We start from the raw sequence: 23,493 nt of genomic DNA, 5'->3' as shown, positions 1-23,493 counted from the left end.
TTGGTGACACTGCACATGCCATACATCATTGCCAAGAGAATTAACCTCTGTTCATGTGACACCACTGGAAGGACAACTGGAAGCTTGGGACTGGTCCAGCGAGCCTTGACTCCACCCTTTGCACCTTTTTCTTCTGCTGATTCTAATCAGTATTTTTTTTTCTTTTTTGCTCTAACAAACTATAACTGTGAATATAACAGCTTTTCTGGGTTCTGTGAGTCCTCCTGCAAAATTATCAAACTTGAGGGTGGTCTTAAAAACCCCCCAAAACAAGCTGTAATTACACTAGTATATGCACCTGGCATTGCTGTAAGTTCTTTACATGTATTAACTTGTTTTTATAATCCTAAAGAATGGCACTATTGTCTCCATTTTATAGATGGGGGAAAATACCAAAGAACAACAACAAAAAAATCAAGTAGCATAGGAAAAGCAAAAAAAAAAAAAAAATACAGAGTGGAGAACAGGACAGGTTTGTCACCATCACACTGGTCCTGGGTACGTCTAAGGCTGCAGAGCTGTTTATCTAAAGTAGTTAGTGTTTCTTCCCCCTCACTGTACAAATAATTCTCTGCCTAGGATTCTTATCTCCACCCAGGATATGTATGTGCCATAGAATGCATAAAATCAAGAACCCAGCAAGCAAATTCATGCAGTTGTCTCAAAACAATGGGTCTCTACTCTAAATATCAACCCAATCAAACAGTTCAACTCTAAATAGGAAGCCTAACCTTTGAAAATGAAATGGATTCATGTTTCCCTGGGACAGGACGAGGAAGCCCCAGGTAGCCCAGCTCTTTTACACATTTTCTGTCTCTCTCTTTGCATTAGTTAAAGCCCTGATGTGCACAGGGGTGGGGTGGATGTCAATAGATTATATCTGAAGCAGAAAAGCCAAAAATCCAGAAGACATGAGAACACACCCAAACAGGCATGAAGAAAACCAGAGCAGCACAACTGCACACCCAGCGCACCACCCCCGCCCCCAGCACCTCGGACAGCTGCCTAAGTACTTTGCCCCAAAGGCTCCGGTGAAAATAGGCGATATTGACGGCCATTCCATTTTAGAGATCTTACATGGCTTTTCTCTTCTTTCATGCTAGGTGGCTTTATTTTACAACATGGCAAATGAATCATAGCCATAGAGTTAAAAGGGACTTTTATGTAGAGTAACCCAATAGGAGCTATTCAGTAAGGGGCCATGCAGCTTCTTGAATATATCCAACTTGAGAACCACACTCCCCCAGCCGCTAGAGGGGCAACTCGGCTAAAAGTTCTTCCTTACGTTGAACTAAAACCTTTTGCAACTTCTATAGACTGTTTCTGGTTCCGTCTGCTGGAGCCATTAGGCCCATATAACAGACTAAGTATTCAGTGTCCTCCAGCCCTCTCATCACCTTCACCAAGGCTAACCAGAGTCCTCTTGTGCCAAGGTTTCTAAAATTCCTCACTCCAGCACCCTCCTCCATCTCTTCATCAACTGGTTGCCCACAGGGTATCATCTCAAAACAAAGTAAAATTATTGCTTCCTTTCTTTCCTTTTTGTATGCTTCTGTTGTGGCAATGAAAATGCACCTAGAATTGCATTAGTCTTTCTGGCACTCATACGACACAGTGCTGAGAGAAAATTTAGCTACATTTACACATGCATCTGTTGAACCATTTCTCTCCCATCTTGAAGGTGCTTATTTGAATATTCAATTATCTTTCTAAAAAGATTTTAGTTAGTTTTAGAGAAAAGGGAAGGGAGGGAGAAAAAGAAGGGGAGAAATATCAATGTGTTGTTGCCTCTCGCGTGGCCCCTACTGGGGACCTGGCCTGCAACCCAGGCATGTGCCCTGGCTGGGAATCAAACCAGTAACCCTGTGGTTCACAGGCTGGCACTCCAACCACTGAGACACATCACCCAGGGCAAATTTCATCTTTTAAAAGTTGGTTCATATTTGCACCTATCTGCCTCCTTTTGAATCTTGAAATTTATTATCTGTCCAAATTATTGTCTGTAATTTTAATGAATATTGAATTTGTTTCCAAACTTTCCCTGCCCCTATTTTGGGAGCCACTTTGAAAAACAAAATTCTTACATATTGAATCTTCAAACAGTCATTTATTTATACTCCTTATGATAGCAAATGTTGTGAATGTTTCCTGCTATATGCCAGGGACTGAGACCAAATGTTGAGAAACCTTCATTCTTTTGTGAAAATACTGCTTTAGTTACCCAGCCCTAGACCCACAAATAGACATGGGATTACTCTGATAGTATCTAGAGGAGAGGGCTTTGGGAGGAGGGAGGCATTAGCTTTTGAAGGAAAAAGAGAGCAAAGCTATCATTCACACAATGACATCATTCACAGTCTTTGTTCAGGTGGCTCTCCCCTCCCCCTGGGGTCAAATTGAACTATGTGATTTCTCTCAATACCTGTACCAAAAGCAGGTACAGCATGCAGGTGTTCTTATCTCAGCCAATAAACTATATGTCTTATGTGAATGGTGGGTCACAATTGAACAATGAGGAGCTGAGCATGCAGAACCACATAAGTTTTCATCTACATTTTCCCTGATGGAGAAGATGACATGGCCTCTACTTTCAGCAGGACATAATTCCATGTGCCTGATCACACAATGATCATTTGATGTAAGTGATACCATATTACGAATGATTTGAAATTCATTGGAAAAATATAAAGCAAATGTTCTATTAAAAAGAAAAAATAGTACAAATAAATGAAACCAGGAGAAACATCCACAATTTTAAAAATCTTGCCCACAGTCCATTTAGCTGAGTCCAAGTGATTTCTGGGAAGACTGATCAACTGTGCACTGATAAAAATGTCTCCACCACTTATAAACAGTGTGCTCAGGAATTGTGGGTTTAGAGTATTAACCTTGGAGGAGCCATTGGCCTTGCCATTCCTTGTCCAGATCACTTTAGTGGTAATCTCTCCACTCAGGGGCTTTGCCTTCTCAAAAGAAGCTTAACACTTCAGCTAAAATAAACATTTCTGACTTCCCTCTTGGGTCCTCTTTCCAGCTCTGAAAGTCAGCTTAACCTCAAGGGCAGGCAGGGGAGGGATTTGAACTATTTCAGCCATCATTATCTCAGTGGTGTAGCAAACTACCCTAACAAAGGCTACATTCTAGCCTTGATAGCCACATTTTGTTTTCCTACTATATTCTCTTTCTTCCTCCCTCTCCTTCCCCCTCTACCCACATCCTTCCCTCCCTGTCTTTCTCTCTTCCTTTCTACCTTCTCCCTTCCTCTTTTCCCCTATAAAATTTGGAATTTTCCTCACTTCATATCATCAAAGATCTATAGCCATGGTGTAATCTTTACTGATTCCAAGGGTAAGTAAATTCCAAGAAGAGTTAATTTACAAATTGACCTACTAAGCGTGAATCAGCTCAAAGCCTCATTATAAAACTTGTAAGAGGGAATCGTGTGTACTGATGCACCATGGAACCTAACACTAAATGCAAGACTTACATTTCAAAATAAAGACTGAGCCTGGCTGGCATCGCTCAGTGGATTGAGCGTTGCCTGCGAACCAAAGTGTCGCAGGTTCGATTCCCAGTCAGGGCACATGCCTGGGTTGCAGGCCATGCCCCCAGCAACTGCACATTGATGTTTCTCTCTCTCTCTCTTTCTCCCTCCCTTCCCTCTTTAAAAATAAAGAAATAAAAATCTTTAAAAAAATAATAAAAAGACTGATATTTTTAAAATTTAAAATAACTGATGAGACTGTTCCACCTGAAAGCTAACCTTGTTACCTTATCTTATATCTTAAACAATTTTTAGAGTTAACAAATTTTCACCTGATTAGTAAGTATTCATGTAGCTTCCAGTGCAACATATTTGTAGTTGTTTTCAAATGTTTGAAGCAACAAGGGTTTCTTTCTGTCATAATGCCTTCAATAATGTCCTCAATAAGGAGTCTTAAGGGATATTTTTAAGACATGTATAGATTCTTCTCTTCAGCTACCATACTGTTCATAATCAAAATCACCCTTACAGGCAACATGGTTATGCTCAACGGGAACAATCCATGTTTACTAAACACAATAAATGAGTTTTTAAAAAAACATAAGTCTAAGTGTTTTTCATGTAAAGCAGCAAATCTTTTCACTATCAAAGTGAAAAAATAAAAAAATAAACCTCCCTTTAATTTGACAACACAATACACTACTATTTATTGAAATATAAAGAAAACAGAAGAAAAATAAGTATTCTGTTCCTTTTTCAGGGGACTATTTTTAAAGTGAGCTGAACATTCAACTCAGTTCTTGCCTATATGTACTATAACTCAAATTTAAATGTATAATGTATTTATATTTAACTCTGATGGGCTTTGGCATGGACTACCCTTCTGATAACAAGGAAGAAAATTCCAACAGAAAGCAAGTGCACTTTTAGAAAAGATAAAACCAGGTTGCTTTTGTGGAATTGGGCTCACATGTAAATAGGACAAGAGCAGCCCTGTCCAACACAGAGCCCTAACACATGGGACCACAGAAGACCTGAAACCAGGTCAGTCTGAACTGAGGTGGGCAATAGAGGTCATGTGTTCACTGGATTCCAAAGGCAGGATGAGAAAAAAGAATGTAAAGCACCTCATTAAGAGTTTTTAAAATTACATGTTGAAACTATAATTTTTGTACATGTTATTAAATTAATTTCATTTGTTTTTCTCTACTTTGGTGACATGGCTACAGGACAACTTAAAATTATATACGTGACTCACACGGTGTCTCTATCAGCCCACATTGGTCTAGAACCTTATTTATTCTATCAAGCTTGTCACTGAACCCAGAGTGATATATTAATCCTCATTTAAAAATTCATAGTCATCTTAAAGAGCCTCAGCAACACTATTAATTGATACTGCTAGTATTTACTGTTGTAAGCCTTTCCACATATTAATTTCTTTAATCCTCACACTGACCTCACAAAGACTCATGTGACACAAGAGCTGTATTCTGTTGCTGTTCTTGCCTGAATTTTAATTAGAAAGAATCTTCATTAGTTAAGACTGCTAATTTGTTATCATTTAGATAAAGTAAACACATACATTTTTAATCTGTAAATGAGTAAGTAACATGAGAAAACATTAGGAAGAAATTTAAAATATTTGAAGAAATATTCTTTCTGAACATAGACCAAGTTTAATGTGAACTTTATGTTACGAATCCAGATTTTTGCTTGTTGTTTCTGCTGTTCATTACAAGGGCGCTCTGAGAGGTAAACTGGTGGGAGTGGGCTGGGCTAGGAACGAAGCCTAAGGGCCTCTTCTTGTCACCATCCATGTCCCCTACTCGCTGTGGGACTCTACAGAGCATCCTCCTCAGTTTTCTGACACCACATTCTTCTACTGTAAAAGGCTGATTGTGGGTGAGGTAATACATATTGTCAGGATGGGCAGGGTATGACAAGTGGGCATCTAGTTACAATTAGCATTTTGGACTACAAATATGGCCACCATTTGGACTACAAGTAATATGGCAACTGAACTCTGACCCAGAAGAGGTGACTGACATCAGACCAGGAGCCACCAATGCTAAGTTGCTTCTTTGTTCACCAAGAACCAATCCTTGGGTCCCGCGCGAAGTCCAGCCATATAAAAACTCCCAGCCTTTCCCTTCTCCTGCGCGGTCTTTTCTTAGCCCCTTCTCCGGGCGGGGAAAACGTCGCCCGGGAGCACAAACTTCCACAATAAAGCTCATCTGCCTGTTTCCATGGCTAATTGGCTGCTTATTTCCTTGGCGGGGTCTAAGAAAACCTTACACATATACCCCAAAGATTTCCAGAACTCCACCACACCAGGTTACAGTCACTTTTGTTCTTGAAAACAGACTTCAGTTTTCAAAGTCCTGCAATTCAGACTTGAAGCTAGTTTGCTCAAACAGGCTACCTCTCTACCTCAGCATTGGTTTTTACCTCCTTCTGAAAAAAAAGCATAACAATACTAAAAATGACAAAAGATGGTGAGATGCAGAACACCTTCCTGAATTTAGTATGTACCCAGTACATTTAGTTTCACAGCCAAAAAGGTTTACCTTTTAAAAATATTTTTCACTTCCATAAGTTTCTAAATGTTGAATTCAAAGCTGCCAGGTGCTATTTAACTCTTTTTCTGTGTCATTGTTAAAGTGTTTTAGATTCTTTCAGGTATCCTATTGTTACAAATGGTCTCTTGTCAAAGTCACAGTATCCCACTGCAGTAAGTAGCTCTCCTCTGACATGTAGCCATCAAGGGTGTTCCATTGTGTACAAAAATTCCAATCAGCAATCAGTAGATCTTGTTGTCCCAACTGAAATCAGTTTAAGAATGTTTTGGGAAAAAAAGACTTCAATTTTATTTGGATTTTTCTAGAATTGTCACCTACAAGAGAGTTTTCCATCACCATGGCTGGTTATAATCAGAATCATCAACAGCAGCAGCAGCAGCAGCATCACCACCATCATCATCACTGACAACAGTCACCATTTACTGAGTACTTGCTATCTGCTGGGTTCTGCACTAAGTATTTGGCCTTCATTGTCCTTGCTTAATCCTCACAATACTCTCCTGAGGCTGGTGGGTTTTGTTTTTGTTTTTGTTTTTTTATGTTTAGACAGAGGAGAAAGGAGAAAGAAAGAGAGGGAGAGAAACATCAATGTGTGGTTGCCTCCCACACGCCCTCCAGTGGGGATCTGGCCCACAACCCAGGAATGTGCCCTGACTGGGAATCAAACCAGTGACCCTTTGGTTCTCAGGCTGGCACTCAATCCACTGAGCCACACCAGCCAGGGTTGAGGCTGGTATTGTTAATTCCATTTTGCAAATCAGGAAACAGCCTTAGTGAATTAATTAATTTACACAAGTTTCCACAGATAGTTGTAGAACTAGAATCTAAACCCAACTATGATTCTAGAATCCATGTTCTTAAACACTATGCTATACTGTATGAGAAATATATACAACTTGGTAAGAAACCAAAGGATGGTTAGCCAAAGGATACACACAGGCATATATATGTATGTATATATATATACACACATGTGTATGTATGTATGTGTATTACGTATATATACATATCAGGAGTTGTTAATATTCAAGTGCCCAGAGAAGCATTTCTCCTATTGTTATTGATGAATCCAATGATTAATATAATTACCTATTATTTATTAAAACTTTATTTTAAGCATAGTGAATGAAATTGGAAGAGAAAAATAGCAGAACTTCATTCAGGAAAAGAAAGTGTTCTAAGAATTACAGGTTATACAATCATACCTTCACCTATAATGACCAGTAGGGTATTTAATACTTCAAGCTTCTTTCTTTTAAATGTATAACATTCACCCACATTCCTGGGAACACCTCTGCAGAACTGTAGTCAGCCAACATGGGAAGTTGATTGGTGTGGAGAAAAGGAGCAGATTAGACCTAATTGAGAGCAGAGCTCGTCTGCCAGGAGACAAAGCAGTCCAGGGCCTTGGACGTGAGGAAGAAGGAATCAGGGAGGGAGCCAAAAAAGGCCATGGTGGAAACTGGCAGCTGCAACTGGACATTCTGTTTAATTCATTTACACAGGAGTTTATTGCCGTTTATGAAACTGTGTATTCCTGTTATACTAATTCACAGCTTTGCATCTGTAAAATAAGAGAATATTATCATATACTCCACCAGGCTATGACAGATATAAGATATACTAAAGCACTTAGAGTTCTCTGAAGGAGAAATGATTGAATTTGAACGGGTTTATCATTTTCCTAACATCTCCCTGAGTATGAACATGAACCACTGACACTCTGCCTGGCCTGATAACAGAGACAGCCCATGTCTGCCCACTTGCAGAAAACCAAAGAAAAGATGGCACACTTAGAGAATGTATATGGAACAGATTAATTGCATTACAAAAGGATTCTTGATTTTACTGAGCAATTTACCAAAGAATGCCTTTAAGCAGAGTGGTCCTGGTGCAACCAAAGTGTGAGAGAATTCAAGGTCATAACCAGTGTATGTTGTGCCCAAATCCTTTGTCAGAGCTCAGGGTATCAGAGGAAGGTCTGCATACATCTCATGGCCCAGCCTATATCTGAACCAACAACTAGCCTTGGAGTCTCTCCGTAACCTCCGTGTGTGTAGATCTGCCAAGTTCTGGGAAACAGAACACAGTGCTCTGTTTACTTTGGTTGTGGATTCAGGGATTCTGATATGGTCAGAAGGAGTGTGAAATATATGTTTTTAACATGCAGGTATTTCTGGAGAATTTCTCCTCTACCAATTAGAACTTAAATAGGGACACAGCAAATGGCTGCAGGTGCTTGCACCTTCTGCTTGAATGGAGTCATGTTTCACTGGAGTTACACCTGCACAGAGCTGTCAGTCAGTTTCAGAGCATCCTGATTGTGTCTAATTATTCTCCTCCCCCTTCATTTGGTGGTGTGTAGCTTGAGTGGAGGGACTTTGGTAGAACTAGAATATGACATTCTGAAGCAGGTAGGAAAATATCAGAAGTTGCCAACAGCTGAGACAATGAAGATGACTCATACCCTTGGAGTTAGGAAAGGATAGCTAGTTTTCTAGACTAAAACTACCTTTCATGGGCCTATTTTTTTGAGTCAAATGACAGTATATTAATGGATCTAAATTGCGTGTTAATAGATCTTCCTTTATTAGATTAGCCTGAGTATCAATTTTTTTCTGAGTATCCATCTCTACTCAGATGGGGTTTAGGAACAGCACATTGTAAGGACAGTATGATGAGGAAGTTGCTTTGCAACTGGGTCTTAGAGACAGGGTTACAATGCGGGGCTGGCAGGAACAGCTTCATCCATGACAGCTGAGAAAAGGCAAATGCCCAAGAATGCGCTCTATAAACCTCTGTGAAAAGAGGCAGGGAAGGAAAGAAGGAGAGAAGGAGGCAGGGAGAGAGGGAGGGAGGGAGGGAGGGAGGGAGGGAGGCCCAAATAATATAAGAACAAATATGATACAGGAGAAAGAACATCTGACCTGGAATAGAGAGAACTGAATTTACATTTTGCCACCTGCTCTTTGTGGGTAAATCCTTTAACCTGTGTATACCTTACCCACTTTATTTGCAACATGGGAATAATCTATTTTATTTAATTTAAACCTATTTTAAATTATCTATTTTTAAATTGTTTTTAATTCGTAAAACCTGAAAAAGTCAGTTTTCAAGAGCCCTCAGAACAAGTCTAGGAAACATCTGTTTCAGAACTGGGGGGAAAGGCCAACAGTGACAATGAACAAGGAAGCAAACGGAAAGTTCTGGAAATTGGGAAGTGCTAGGAAGCAAATGAATCAGGACATGACAGGAAGCAGATTCCTCCTGCTTTAGTGAGGGTGCACCTACACCGAGGTGAAGGATTACTACTATTCAATTTAGATCTTTGTTTTACTTTGGTTCCAATTAAAGATACTAGCTGATTTAAACACACACACACATGCACACGCACACACACACAAACCTTGTATTTCACAATAATGCATCCAGATCTGTAGAATCAATAATATTGGGGAAGGGGGGAGGTTATGAATTCAGTTTTGAACACAGTTAATGTGAGGGCTAACCTAGCCAGTTATATATATAGTTCTAAAGCTCAGAAGAGATTTCTGGAATTGTCATAAACTAGGAACTCAAACACATAAAAAAATATGAACCACAGGAGGGAGAGTTCCAGGGTGAGTGTTGGAAGCGGTAGAAGGTGTACAGGATGTGGTGTCCCTGAAGCCAAGGGGATAGAGGGAGAGTTTCAGGAAGGATGAAGTGTCATGTCTTTTGACCTTCTCCCCAGTAACCACCTCCTCCACAATTCCATATCTTGGGGAACAGGAATGTTCTCCATCCAGCGACATGTACCAGAGACCGCCAGTGACTCCTGAAACCTCTTTTCTTTATTCCTTACAACCACTTGATCATGAGGTCTTGTTGATTTCACTCACTACATATTTTCAAGTCTGTCTTCTCTGTACTGTCGCTCTCACCTCTCTGGTCCTATTGCCGCGATCTCATTTTGCAGGAGCCCCAGTATGTTCCCCTCCATTCCAGTCCATTTTTCTTGTGAGACGGGGTGAGCTTCTTAATAAACTCATATATTCATGTGACTCCCCTGCTTAAAACTCTTCTATGAGTGCCCTTTGCTTATAGGATAAAATTCAGTTTCTTTATGAAGACTACCTGGCCCTGCATACCTTCTCAGCCATTAATCTCCTTACTTTCCGCTCTCCTACATCTTGGTAAACATGCAACTCCCTGAAACTCATCCTTCCTCTCTGAGTGCAGGGTGTTTGCTCCTACTTCTCTTCCTTTTCCCTGGGAAATTATTTTGCTCATCCTTCAAGCCTCAGCTTACATGTAGCTTCCTCTGAAGAGCCCTTCCTGCCCATCACCTCCCAGACTAGATCAGGAACCCCAATATATACCCTTGTGACATGCTGTAATTTTCAAATCTCTTGTCATGGTGATTGTGAAAAAGTTGCTGTATAGTATTTAAAGTCCATCTCTCTTAGTAGACTACGGACCACAGAGAAGGAGCAGCATCTGCCCTGAGAACCACTCCAGCCTCAGCAGCTAACACTTGCATTCACCTCATTTAATCCTCACAGCACAAGAAATAGGCAGATCTATGACTACTTCCCATTAGAAAGAGAAAGCTACTCAGGTCATTCCACAACTAATTTGCATCCAGACTCTGATTTCAGATCCTGGTCTCTTAAATGCTCTCTATTCTATATTATATCTTGGTGCCCAGTAGGAACTCAATACATATTTGTTAAATAAATAAATGAATACAATTTTCAAATACATAAGTATTATAAATGTTAATTGTTAATGGAAATTCAGAAATTGGGAGAAACAGTAAGATTAAGGCGTCAGTTATTGATAGCCCTAAAGGTAATTTCAAATTCTAGTTACAACGACAATGTTACTGTCTTATTCCATTACGGATAGTTGACAATAACTTTCTCCTCACTCTACAAAGTACCTTGTTCCAACAGCATTTGCTGTCATACAGTTTCTTCCCTTTTTCCTTCTTTCCTATCTCCCTTCTCCTTTCTTTCTCTCTCCCTCTCTGCCTCCCCTCTTCCTTCCTTCTTCAGAAAATATGTATTAAGTCTCTTTTATATACTAGGAACTATGTGAGGTCCAGGATATATATTGGTGAGTAAAATAGCACAGTCCCTGCCTTCAGAGAGTACATAATCTATAGAAGGGTGATTTAATATACAAGTAGAACCCACAAATATACAATTATGAAATTGTGGCCCCTATTAAAAAAGAAACAGAATTCAGTAGTAGAGAATAGCAGACTGGGGAGGAAGGGGCTCAGCAGGATGGAAAGGGAGTGAATGGAGAAGCCACCATCTGATGAATAAGGGGTTGGCCACAAGTGAGGCCAAGAACATCCCAGGGCAGGGAAGAGACCTGGCGCCTTGAGGGGGTGGATGGAAGCCAGTGTGGCCAGGGCGTGCCCTCCAGGAGAGCAGCCTTTATCTGATGCAGCAGACCAGAGGGAAGTCTTTGATGGCTGTTGGGCAAAGGAGAGGCATCATTACAATTTTTAAAGATTGTACACAAGACCATATGGATAACAGTCTAGATGGACGGAGAGAAAGGAGCATCACTATCAAAAACCAATAGAGATGTAAGTGTCATCCAAGGCAGAAAGGGGCAGACAGGCTGAGAGCAGGGCAGGGTGGTAAAGAGGAGGTCAGTTTGACAGACAACAAGGAAGAGAGGCAAAGGGGTCTATGTCACTAATGTCTCCTTCGGCTTGGCTTTACTTTCTGTGCCCTGTACCTACCCTGTCTGGCCACAGGCTGGGTCCAGTGCTCCAAAGATACAAAAGGCCCGATGCTGGCCCTATGCATAAAAAAAAAAGGGAAAAAGGGAAATGGCCAATGTAAATCTTACTTCTAACCAGGAATTCAAGGCATCTCCCTTCAAATCACAAAGCCTAATTATTCCTGCTTCTCTGTTAGAAGGGTGAGAATTTTTGTTGTTTGGAGAAGCTTCCATTGGCAAAGAAATCAAAATTCTACAAAATGGAAATCCTTATGTGCAGCATTTGGGAAGAAAGTGCTATTTATCAAGCTGTTCTTCTTTAGTGCTTTGCAGTGTACTTTCTCACCGTTCTGTCATTCAACTCTAACACTGACCCCTGAGGTTATATCCATTTAATAATTGAGGAAGCCAAGACGTGGCAAGGTTGAGTGACTTGCCCAAGGTCACATAACTAAAAAAATCAGTAGAAGAAAAAGAAGAGGACCCGTGTTGAGTAAAATTGGAAAATAAAGACAGAGAGAGGAAAAGCGTAACCACCGTGTCAAAGTCACGCAGCATCAGCAGGCAGGCAGGGATTAGGACATGGCGCATGGCACCTCCAAAGCCCATCGTGAAAAGCAGGGGAGCAAAGTAGAGCAGGGTTCCCGGGTCAATCACCACCGTGACAGGAACACAGGAGTTTCCAGTGAGATGCTGGAAGCTCCACGACACTCCCTATGGCCTTGACACAGAGAATCGAACACCACAGTGTACACACAGTAAGCCCAAATGCTCTCTACCATAAGGTTTGCCTAAATCTAAAAAGAAACTGTAATTGTGTATACAGACAGCTCCTGGTTCTCAGAATGACACTGCAAAGAGATTTTTATCACATGCTATGATCACTCAAGCTTGTAAGAGAGATTCACTGCTGGCTAGACGTTGGGCATACACAGCAACAGCATTATTGGGATCCAGCAAAATGTTTATTTACTAACAGAAATATGCTCACAAGGAAGAAATGTTCTTTGTTTTTCTTGCCTGGACTCCATCTCCCTTCCCAAGTACTTGCATGGGAATGTGGTGCTTGGGCAAACGAGAGTCTCTCTCAGAATGTACACTGTGGGTAATCAAGCTGTTTGAGTTTGAAACTGCACCCAGGCAGTTCACCCACGTGTGTTCATTTCCCTCTAATTCAACCCAACTTCTGCTTTGCCAGGAGCTCAGAACAGTTTATCTCAGAATTTGTCTTGTCATTCTTGAAAAAGAAGAGAAAACATTTTTCTAGTTCCATTCATTTTCTTATTGACCAAATTCGTTGCACGGATGTCCTTTCCCTCTAACACTGTGTGGCTGTGTAGGATGTGCTTGCAAGGAGATGGCTCCTTCATTTATGCCACAGAAGACAAAGCTGCATCTCAGCCAGATATGCAAGCAATGATGAGGCTAAGCAGCTATTTTTTGTTATTGTTATTTAAGAAATGTTAACAAATTCCTGTTAGGATCCGTGAAATACGACAGTACCCAAAAATCTGCATAAAACACTGGGCATTTAGGACTAGCCCAAGAGGTCTTTGCTTCTAGAAGCAATGATGTCTCAGTCTCTGGTTGCCTGAATAGGAATAAGACCCCAAGATAAATAAATTCCATTCTTTTTTACTGGAAACCCATCACAAGACAATTAGGGACCAGCAGAGACTGGGTCTTTTATTAAGAAATGAGCATTAGATAATTTTATTGAACATAATGTCCATATGGGACATCTGTTCCCAGGCCACATGGTAAAACAGGACTTTTTTTGCTTAGAAGAAAAGGGTCCTCCCTCTCCCACACTGTCACCCCTCCTTCTTTTCGTATGGATTGTATTTCATGATGATGTATTGCTTCTGCTGGAAATGAATAGTTATCCAGCAAATGCATACATTCGCCCTATAAAAAGAGGGCTACATGCAGAAAGATCACCAAGGTCATGGCCAATTCTATTGAAAGCAAAAAACAGTTGAACTGACTTTTACCACCCAGGTAGGGACCGAGAGGGTGTAGCATGGCCTAAAATTTCTTTCTGGCTCAGAAATCTGAAATTGATCCAGGCTTTTCCATATGTTCTTCCCACTATACCCCCTCCCCCAAAATCAGATAGCTAACAATGTCTTTATGACACCTTCTCACATGAAGTCCAGCAGGGGTATTTAGGGAATATAAGGATGAAGGCATTTGGTCAAAAAGATCAAAAGAAATCCTATCACGGTACAGCTGGACAAGACCCCAAAGTATTGGCCCCTTTGCTCACTGACTGCAGAGGGTAGTAGGAATGACCCACGAGGGTGGATTTGAAAACTGGGGCCATTCTTTACTAGAGGCAGTAGAGGTACAGCATGGGTTTTCTAGGCCTTTTTCTCACAAATAATTTTCTGGATCTCTGATAAGTATTAAATGTTTAATGAATAAATAAAAACAGCAATGATTACATATACTCAGCCCAACTTTGTCTGTAGTCAGCTGCAACAAAATCTAACCCTGACCTCCCTGGTTATTACAAAAATTGAACATTTTGCCTATATGAACGGTGGAATCCTATAGCTTAAAAAAAAAAAACTTGGGAACAAACACCTTTAAATGTAAATCCAAGAGTACACAAAAGGAGGTTTAGAGTTGTTCACATGGAAGATAATACAAAATCAACAAGAATAAATAATGGTACAAGAATAAATAATAGTACAAGAATAAACTGTGTTCTACTGTACTCACAAATGTAAGCCTACTTCTGCCCATCCCTGTATGTAATGCAGGAAACAGAATCGTTGCTATGAGAAATCATCAACTGGGAAAGTCAGAAAGGACTCATAGCCAAAATGTAATGTGTGTGCTGTTCTGCATGAATGGTATAATGCTGTCACTTTTTTTACTGAGGTGTTTTACTGACACTGCTCTTTTGATCCCATGCAAGACAGGGACCTGTGATCTCAGGAAGGAGATGCTCACTAAATATTTGTTGAATGGATAAGGCCTGGGTGGGCAAAATCACTGATCCCCGTCAGGGATTCTGCACATTAAACACCTATCTGTGTGTCTTCAAAGGCACTCTGGGTCTGCTTTTCCTTGGAATGATTCCATTTGGCCTGGGTGGTGAGGCCGTATCACAGCTGGGTGTAGTGATAACTCCATTCAGCTCACTTGCTGCACAAGGGAAGTAAAAATGTGCTTTTGTGCCATTGTAATTTCCTGGCTTCTAGAAGGAGCCATGGCTCCACTATCATCAGGCTTGCAGTTTCTCTTTTAGTGCTTAGCCTTGAATGCTTACTTGGAAAATTAATAGAAGGAATAACCGGACTGCTGGAGACAATGGCAGGGGATAGGACTATAGAAAATACAAGCATTGTTCCAGAAGACAGACCCAGGTCATTGGGCTCAGAACAAGGAGGTACTTCCTAGAGCCGTACTGCAGGGCACATGCTGCCTTCCCATCCCTGGATGATGCAAACTGTGGCTGGACAAACAGCCTGTGCTACAGAACTGACAACCATATCAGGTGGGAAACAAAAGAAGTGATCTTTAAGGCCTCTTCCAATTCTGTTTTTGATTTTTCCATGTCCTTGTAGATTCTGAGGAATCAAAAGATGCTGTGAATGGTGCTTCCTCTGTCCCTGTAATTTCCTTGGTCACTGCAGATTCAAGGCACCTTATGGCAGGCACAGCCCAACATCAGCCGCTGTCCCTCCTTGTCACTGTGGTACCAGTCATCTCACTGTTCATCCTGCTGATGCCTCAAATACCCAAGCAAAAGGTCAAGGATGTTGCAGCAAAGGCTGCAAGAGTGAGCAGGACACCTTGGTGGTCCCAGTAATGCTATGAGATGTGCATGCAACGTGGCATCCCTCTCATGACTCTGCAACTCTAAAACCCATGTCAGCTGTGACTTCCTCCATGAGGATTTCTCAAAGATCTTCCTCGTTGAAATTTGTGGATGCTCCCTCAGAACGCTGAGAAGGTACTTAACACCTCCTTTAAAGTACAATACCTCTCCCGTTCTGTATTGTCCTGCAGTTATTTGTGTTCAGGTCTTATCTCCTCTACTAGGATTTTATAAGGCAGGATCCATGACAGCCTTGGGAAAGCCAGGGTAAATCAACTCTCCATCTGAGTGCTAACGATTTGGTTGAAGCAATTGGATAAATGCACCAAGGATGGATTTTGGAGATAGCATCTTTCATTAAAGATTAATTCATACGTGTCAAGCATGCACAGCATACCTGCTGTGTGTTGTACACTGAGTTAGACTCTTGCAAAGAGGATAAGAATTAGATAAAGATTTTACCTTCTCACCATAAGAATGAAAGCTGTCACCATAATAATGAAAGCCATCACCTCTGTCAACATCAACTCAGGGGTGAAACTTGGAGTCAGGATGTGTCTGGTCAAAGAGATATAACTCTGTGACTGGTCACCTGAAGAACGCTAAATTCCTATTTCATACCACTTGACTTTGGAAGCTCAGACACATATAAGGATATGATGGCCTTATCTGAGACTCTAGAGATCAGGCAGGGACAGGCTGCATGAGGTGTCATTGTCCCTGCCCATGAGGGGCTGGGAGGGGGTTGGCACTAGAGCTGAGGATAAGCTGTATGAGGAAAAGCAGGCAGTGTGCCTTATGTTACAGAGGACACAAACATGAGCATGGAGCCAGCCTGCATTGGTCAGAATCCCAGCTTGGCCATTCACTCGCTGTGTGACCTTGGGTAGTTTCCTAACCTCTCTGTGTCTATTTCCTCATTTGTAAAATGGGAATAATGATACTATCTTCCTTATGTAGTTGTGGTGAGGACTTAAAGACTTAATGATGTAGGTAAAGTGCCCAAAACAGTGTTAGTGGAGTTGGAGTGAGTTGAGTTGTTATGACTGTCCGTATTGAGCATCCCCTTGATTGAGAGTAAGTCAGGACCCAGACCAGACAATTTCACTCATACCAGCAAGGTCAGTCCCTTCACTATAGAGACACAAAACCAACCTCTCGGCCAATGAATGCATTTTCACAGGCTTCCAGTCCCAGAAGAGAGGCTTTTTAGGCATTTGAGTATAATATCCCCAATGGAGCAGGAAATGCAGAGATCTTCCTCCTAGAGATACTTTCTTGGTTTGGGACATCAATATAAGCCCACTTATCCGTAGGAGACCCCATCAGTGACACCCTCCTCTCCCAAATGTCTGCAGAATTCTGCCAGTCTTCCACTGCTTCTGCATCAGCTCTGACCCTCCTTTGCCCACTGAGCCCCTGCATTAGCCTTCTGACAGCTAGTCATCTCCATTCCCTGCTGATTCCATGAGCCTCATACAACTCAGACCTTAGTATGTCATTTCTCTGCTTAACGATGACTGATAGGGAAATCCAAATGAAAACAAGAATGATATGGAGTTGTCCCACCAAATGGATTATGATTAAACTAAAAGTTAGATAATATTAAGTACTTTTCAAGGGTTTGGGGAAGGAGAGTCTCACACATTCTCGGTGGGAGTATCGATTAGTATGGTTGCTTTGGAGAGCCTCGAGGCAGTGTGGACTAAAATTAAAAACTCACACACCCACTGCTCCAGGCTCCAAGTCTACCCAGAAGTACTCTCCTGTGAGAATGAAGAGGCATATCAAGGACATTCATTGAGCCTTGTGTGGAATGGAGAAAAAGATTAAAGCCTAAATGTCCATCAAAAAGAAATGGCTAATCTCATTTATTCATGTTCTGGAGTGCTATGCAATATTGAAAGCATAAACTAAGTCTAGATTTACTAACAGAAAAATGTTATATAACTATAGGTTATAGGATGGAGTATATTCACCCAAAATTTGTATGTGTAAGTTCTAACCCCCAGGACCTCAAACTGTCTATGTTTGGATATAGAATCTTTAAACAGATAATTAAGGTCAGGTGAGGTGGGCCCTAATCCAATATGACTGGTGTCCATAAGAGAAGAGGGACAAGCATGTAAAGACACAAGGAGAACAGGGTCACCTACAAGCCAAGGACAGAGGCCTCAGAAGGCACCAACCCTGCCAACACCTTGATCTTGGACTTCTGGCCTCCAGAACCATGAGAAAGTAAATTTCCGTTGTTTAAGAAACCTAGTCTGTGGCACTAGGGCACTGTAGCCCTAGCCAGGAAGACACTGTACTGTATGGAAAACCAAGTGGAAGGGTCTACCCCAGCCTGAAAACAGCAGTTACCTATGGAGAGAGTTTGGGATTAAGCATAGTAGTTGAAGGAGAATTTAGCCTTAAAAATAAGGTTTTACTTTTTACGATAAGAAAGCACTCACATATTACTTGTATATCAATTTTTTAAAAAATCTTCTTCTATGGCAGAGTATACAATGTACTTCACCAGCTGGACGCAACAATCTCTGGAACTTTAGACATGTCCACCATCATCCCCCAACCCCTGCACACCTATCTGCCACACTAGAACGTCCCATCTCTCTCATGCCTCCAAGCCTCTGACTGTCTCCCTCTGCTTGGAACGCCTTCCCCCGCTTTCCTAAGCCTGGACTGGTCATTTTCATCCTTCAGAGCTCAGCTCGAATGTCACCACTTTAAAAATAGGTTCCTGGAAGTCGTATTAGGCAGGTCTTCCCCAGGGCCACTTCTCCATTCTTTTGATGTCTTAATCTTGTTCATACTCCCAGTGTCTGATCAGTGTCTGCAGCCAACTAAATGCTCAATAAATGGTCCCAAATACATGGATGTAGGGACGTTTTCTAGCAGGTTGCTTTTCTATCCACTCTGTCTGAAAGGCCCAACATCTCAGTCCATGTGTATTAATAACAGACTCCTTAGAGACTCAGGCTATAATCATGGCATAAGTGAGGTCCTAGCCTTTCGAAGTTTTTTTTTTTTTTTTTTTTTTTTTACAACAGAACAATATTTCTGGGTCACCCAAGTCCCATTTGCTTCATTTTTGATGAAATCAGCTAAGAATGTATTTATTGCAATTTTTTTAAGTTCTGTGCCCATCAAGGCTTTCAATTTCTTAACCCACAATAGGCCCAAATCAAAAATGCCCATCGACCTCTGACTGGGAACCTCTGATAAACCAGGCCTTACCTCTTCATCGGCTTGGGTGAGCACTCCCTCTCCAGGTTGGAGGATGTGTGTTTCACGTGCATCGCATTGTAGGAAGTGTGAGTATAGTCATTTTCATCGCTGTAGTCAGGACCGAGTAATGTCCGCGCCCAAGTTCCCATGTCATAGGGAGGAAGGGTTCCTCCAAATTCCGAGGGCAAAAATTCAGGATGTATTAGCTGGTGAAGGCTGTTTAAATTGTTCCCATGCAGGAAAATCTGGAAATAAAAAAATAATTAGCAATTAAAAAATCCAAAACATATGACCGAGCATTTAAGCTAATACACCAATGACAAATTGGATGTGCTGCTGTTGATTACGGCATTTAAGTAGGCACTCAGTTTTGTGTCTATGGCTTTGTCTTTATGAAATGTTAATTTATTGCTCAGAAAAGGGGCTGATTTAATAGTGCTTAAAAATGAAGTTCATGAACAAATTGGGTATTATTTGGCCATGGCCCCAAATTTACAGAGACAGCCATCCCTAATTATTCCTACTGAGAAGAGCAGTGAAGCAGACTACCCACGCCCCCACCATGCTTCCACACACCTCCGCATCACTCTCTTCGCTCCCCTGGAGCATTCTCCGCCCTCTGTACCTTCTCAGTGCTCCCCATTATTCCCAGGCCCACAACAAGTGGCAGCTTCTTCCCAAGTCTGTCCCAGTGACACCTGCCTACTCTAGTTCTCCAATTTCCTGCCCCCCAATTAACTCCTTATTAGCTGCTAACTTCTATTTTTTGGTGATTTGTTCATTTATGTCTTGCTGGACAAAAAGAACAGAAAGATGCAGAGAAAAAGATGGTGTTTTCTTACTCTTCTAATCTGCTCCTAGCTCCCAGGGTCATGTGGGCACAAGGTAAAAGTTCAATCAATTCTCAGTGAATGAAATTGACAACTATGACCTGGGAATTTATCGTGGAATATTATTGCAGCCATTTCCTATTCGGGTCTGGACTGAGGGCTAATCGCCAAGCAGGTTTGCACCTTCTAAACACATAATGGATGGTGATGGAAATTGGTCAAGCAGGGGAGAAAACAGCCCCAAATTATAACTATTTTTTTACCAATGCACAATGTGGATAGATAAGACACAGGCTGATAACTACCACTGCCTGCAATTTAGGAATTGACTCCTGGAAGTGCATTTAAAGTACACCTGTGTAATGACATTAATTTCCACACTTCTTCATGTTGCAGGCTCAGTACACATAAGTATAGGACCATCACACATGTACACACACACCCCCAGTTAATCATTATGGAATGTACATGTGATTTTCAAAATATGTAAATACAGTATCATAACATGCCATATAAGTACTATATTGTACTATATTAACAATATACTATATTATGGGATACCACATTAGTATATAATAAACACTTATTATCTTGTCCTGTTGTATTGGTTTTAACTTAAGATGTAATGGCATCATTTAAAGAAGAAAGGGGCAAGAAGCTAAGTGCTAAAATTCTTCAGAAGAAAACTGTACATTTTCTGAAATTGGATTGGGTATGACCAAATTTTAATAACAATTATTTCTTTTGAAGAAATTCACATGTTCTGGCTTTTGAAATACACCTCACAGGAGGAACTGTAGTATTTGAAATGTAGAAGAGTTGGACCTAAATACCAGCCTGCTATTAAGAGCAAACATTTGTATCTACCTATTCAACGCCTCTGGTTCTTCGAAGGACATGGAGAGTTTTGGAAACTGGCCCTTTCCTGGGAGTTCCATGGGATGGAGAAGCTCAATGGGTAGGACATTGGTTGTTCTACCTGTACAATTCTGTTCTGCACCCGGAGCTCCAGAAACTCCCTTCTATGACATAGCACCAAATGTTGATTGCTTGGTGGGAGGAATTCTTGCTGGCTCCTTCCTGAGTACAAGATGAAGCCAGTGGGAAACCTGAAGCTATGTTGGAAACAGTCTAGAGCACGTCTCGGTTCTTAGCACTGTCCTGAGCCCCGGACAGACTGCAAAATGTCCCAGAATGTCTCTGCCTTCTGAGGCTGACTAGTTCTAATTCCCAATTCCACATTTGTTTAGTGCCAGCAGAATGATTCCTCCTGTACCCTATTGCAGTGTTCCTAAGGACCTGGAAGCATCTAAGGTCAAGGAGTTAGGAACCCTGAATAGTGTGTGTGTGTGTGTGTTTGTGTGTGTGCGCGCGCGCGATGTGCCAGGGGGGTTCCCTCACATCATCAATCCCCCACAATACTCAGAGCTCTTCCCTAGCATGGGGGCCTCAAGCAGAGGGGCACATTTAAGATGCTGTAAGAATGCCCCTGGCCAGGTACCCTTCCAAGGTGTTGCTCTTGACCTGAGAAAGTAGCTGACATCAGAAAGCTTGAAAGAAAAGGGAGATAAATGGTAAAAAGAAATCACAGCCACTGAGTCTCTCCTACATGAGTGGCATTCTTCTACCTGTTTTCATGTGCTGTCACATCTAATTGCCCCAGCAGTTCTGTAATGTGGGCACTAGTATAAATTCCCCATTTTATAAATGAGGAAATAGATTCAGAGCAGTCAGTGAATATTCAGTTTCTCAATGAATCAAAAAGCCATAAACAAGGCCAGCTTTTCAAATGTCATCAGCTGATACAATCAAGATTTTAAAAGCCTTCTCCATTATTATTTATAATGAATGTTTCCCCAACCTCAAAGGTGATAGATTTGGCAGCTATGACCCAAGTGTCCTGGGGAAAAATAAACTATAAATATTTTTCATTATGATATTACATTTGCAGGACAAAATGCTGGCTATTAAAATATTCCAATAACAGGAAGCTGTTTGACCTCATCACTCCACAATCATTTGCAGTAAAATGGGCATCTGGTGTTTGCATGCCTTCATAGTTTCCTTCGGTATTTTGCTGGGACTCTGAAAATAACCCAGTTCTACTAAATTATTGATTGAACCCAGGCCATTTGCAAACTCCAGCTGAGGCTCAAACGCTCAAGGACTGTAGAAAAGTACAAAAACCACAGAGAAAAATGAGGAGAGAAGGAGAGAGTGAGAGATTGAGGGGAGGGACATTGCAATTCCCCCACTCATCCTGCATTCCTAGCAAGCATTGGGCATTTCTTTTCCTTACCCGCTTCCTGGTCTTGTCCTTAAGAAATGGCTTGATGAGTGTGTACAAGGCATGAATGTACCAGGGCTGGTTGACAAAGTGGACTCCTCCAAAGCGGGCAGGAAAGCTGTCCTGGGGTGGAAAGAGAAACATAGGCCAGTTAGCAGGCACTTGGGGTTGGGCTGGGCCAGCAGAGCTGCAATCCTGAGAACAACCTGTGTCCTCTCTCTGAAGCCCTAGCTGAGGGTGGGGAAAGACAGCAAACCCACCGCTCCTATCTGTGGAGGTTTCCTCTATTCTCCTTGCCCACGCCCCTACCCTGTTGACCCCACAACTTAAAAATCCTGCATTGGGTGCCAGGACTATCTTTTCCAAGTCACAATTATGTTACCGCCCACGTGGCAAGAGTGAATACAGCCTAGATGGGAGAGAGTCAGGATTCTTTGTGGAGTTAGGGAACCCAGGCTTCAGCTCCCAGGAGCCCTAACCACAAGATCTCCCTTTTTAACTGTCCTCTGCTCACCTGCTCCAACCCTCCCTGTGGATTACCATGACAATGGCTATACTTCCTAGGTGAGTGAGGGCTCTGTAGAAAGGGGCTGGAAAAGAATTTCAAAGGATCTCTGGAACCTACATTACCCATACTAGCACCCTTTCACAGAATTGGGTCCTCACTTCATCCTGCAACCTGCATAGTGGAACCCAGAGAAAAGATACTTGTTGATTGATGGGCTAGTTAATTCTCCTAATAGAGGTCCTCTTTTCTGCAGATAACACATTTTGTAAGTATCAGGAAATAAGAGCATTTTGAAAATGGTTCCAATTTTGGAATCCAGATTAAGGCACAAGCTTGTGTTTTGGAAGCTGAGAAGTTGCTCTCCGTGCTAATTAGATTCACAGGATAAGGGACCTTGTTCATAAAGCCTGAGCTACTCCCACCATACCAAGTCTTGGGGTCCCAATGAGGGGCTTCCCCAGACAGCATTGCACTCATCTTGGTTAATAGAATTTAAAAAAAAAGGAGCGAGACTTCTGGCCAAGATGAAGGCATAGGTAGACACACTGTGCCTCCTCGCACAACCAAGATAGGGACAACAATTTAGAAACAGAATAACAACCAGAACTGACAGAAAATTGAATTGTATGGAAGTTGGACAACCAAGAAGTTAAAACAGACGTGTTCATCCAGACCGATAGGAGGAGCGGAGTCTGGCAGCCGGGTGCCAGTCGTGGCATGGAGAGCAGAGCGCATCGGGACCGGGTGCATAAGGCATCTGGGGTGCACAAGACCACAGCAGGCAGACCCTGGGTGCACAAGTGGCAACCGGCAGACCCAGCGAGGCAGCAATTGTGAAGCAAGGCACTGCGAGAAACCCAGGATCCCAGTGCCAGGAAATAGAGCCTTGGGGCACTGATTGAAAACACCTGTGGGGTTTGAGGAGCAGGGAGAGACTCCCAGCCTCACAAGAGAAGTCGTTGGAAAGTCCCATGGGGTGCACAAGCCCACTCACACAGGAATTGGCACCAGACAG

At 41.8% G+C, this 23,493-nt stretch overlaps 1 protein-coding gene across 1 annotated transcript in view; it reads right to left on the bottom strand.

Moving 5' to 3' along the window:
* CLVS1 (clavesin 1) overlaps positions 1–23,493 on the bottom strand; it is a 169,729-nt gene that overhangs the window by 3,348 nt on the left and 142,888 nt on the right. The window contains 2 exon segments of the mRNA XM_028533534.2: positions 18,863–19,098; positions 21,983–22,093. Coding sequence (XP_028389335.2) covers positions 18,863–19,098; positions 21,983–22,093 — 347 coding nt within the window.

The sequence above is a fragment of the Phyllostomus discolor genome, chromosome 7 (genome assembly GCF_004126475.2).
Source record: "Phyllostomus discolor isolate MPI-MPIP mPhyDis1 chromosome 7, mPhyDis1.pri.v3, whole genome shotgun sequence".
NCBI classification, from domain to species: Eukaryota; Metazoa; Chordata; class Mammalia; order Chiroptera; family Phyllostomidae; genus Phyllostomus; species Phyllostomus discolor.
Note: the sequence above shows the minus strand (reverse complement) of the source record. Positions and strands in the feature narration are given on the sequence as shown.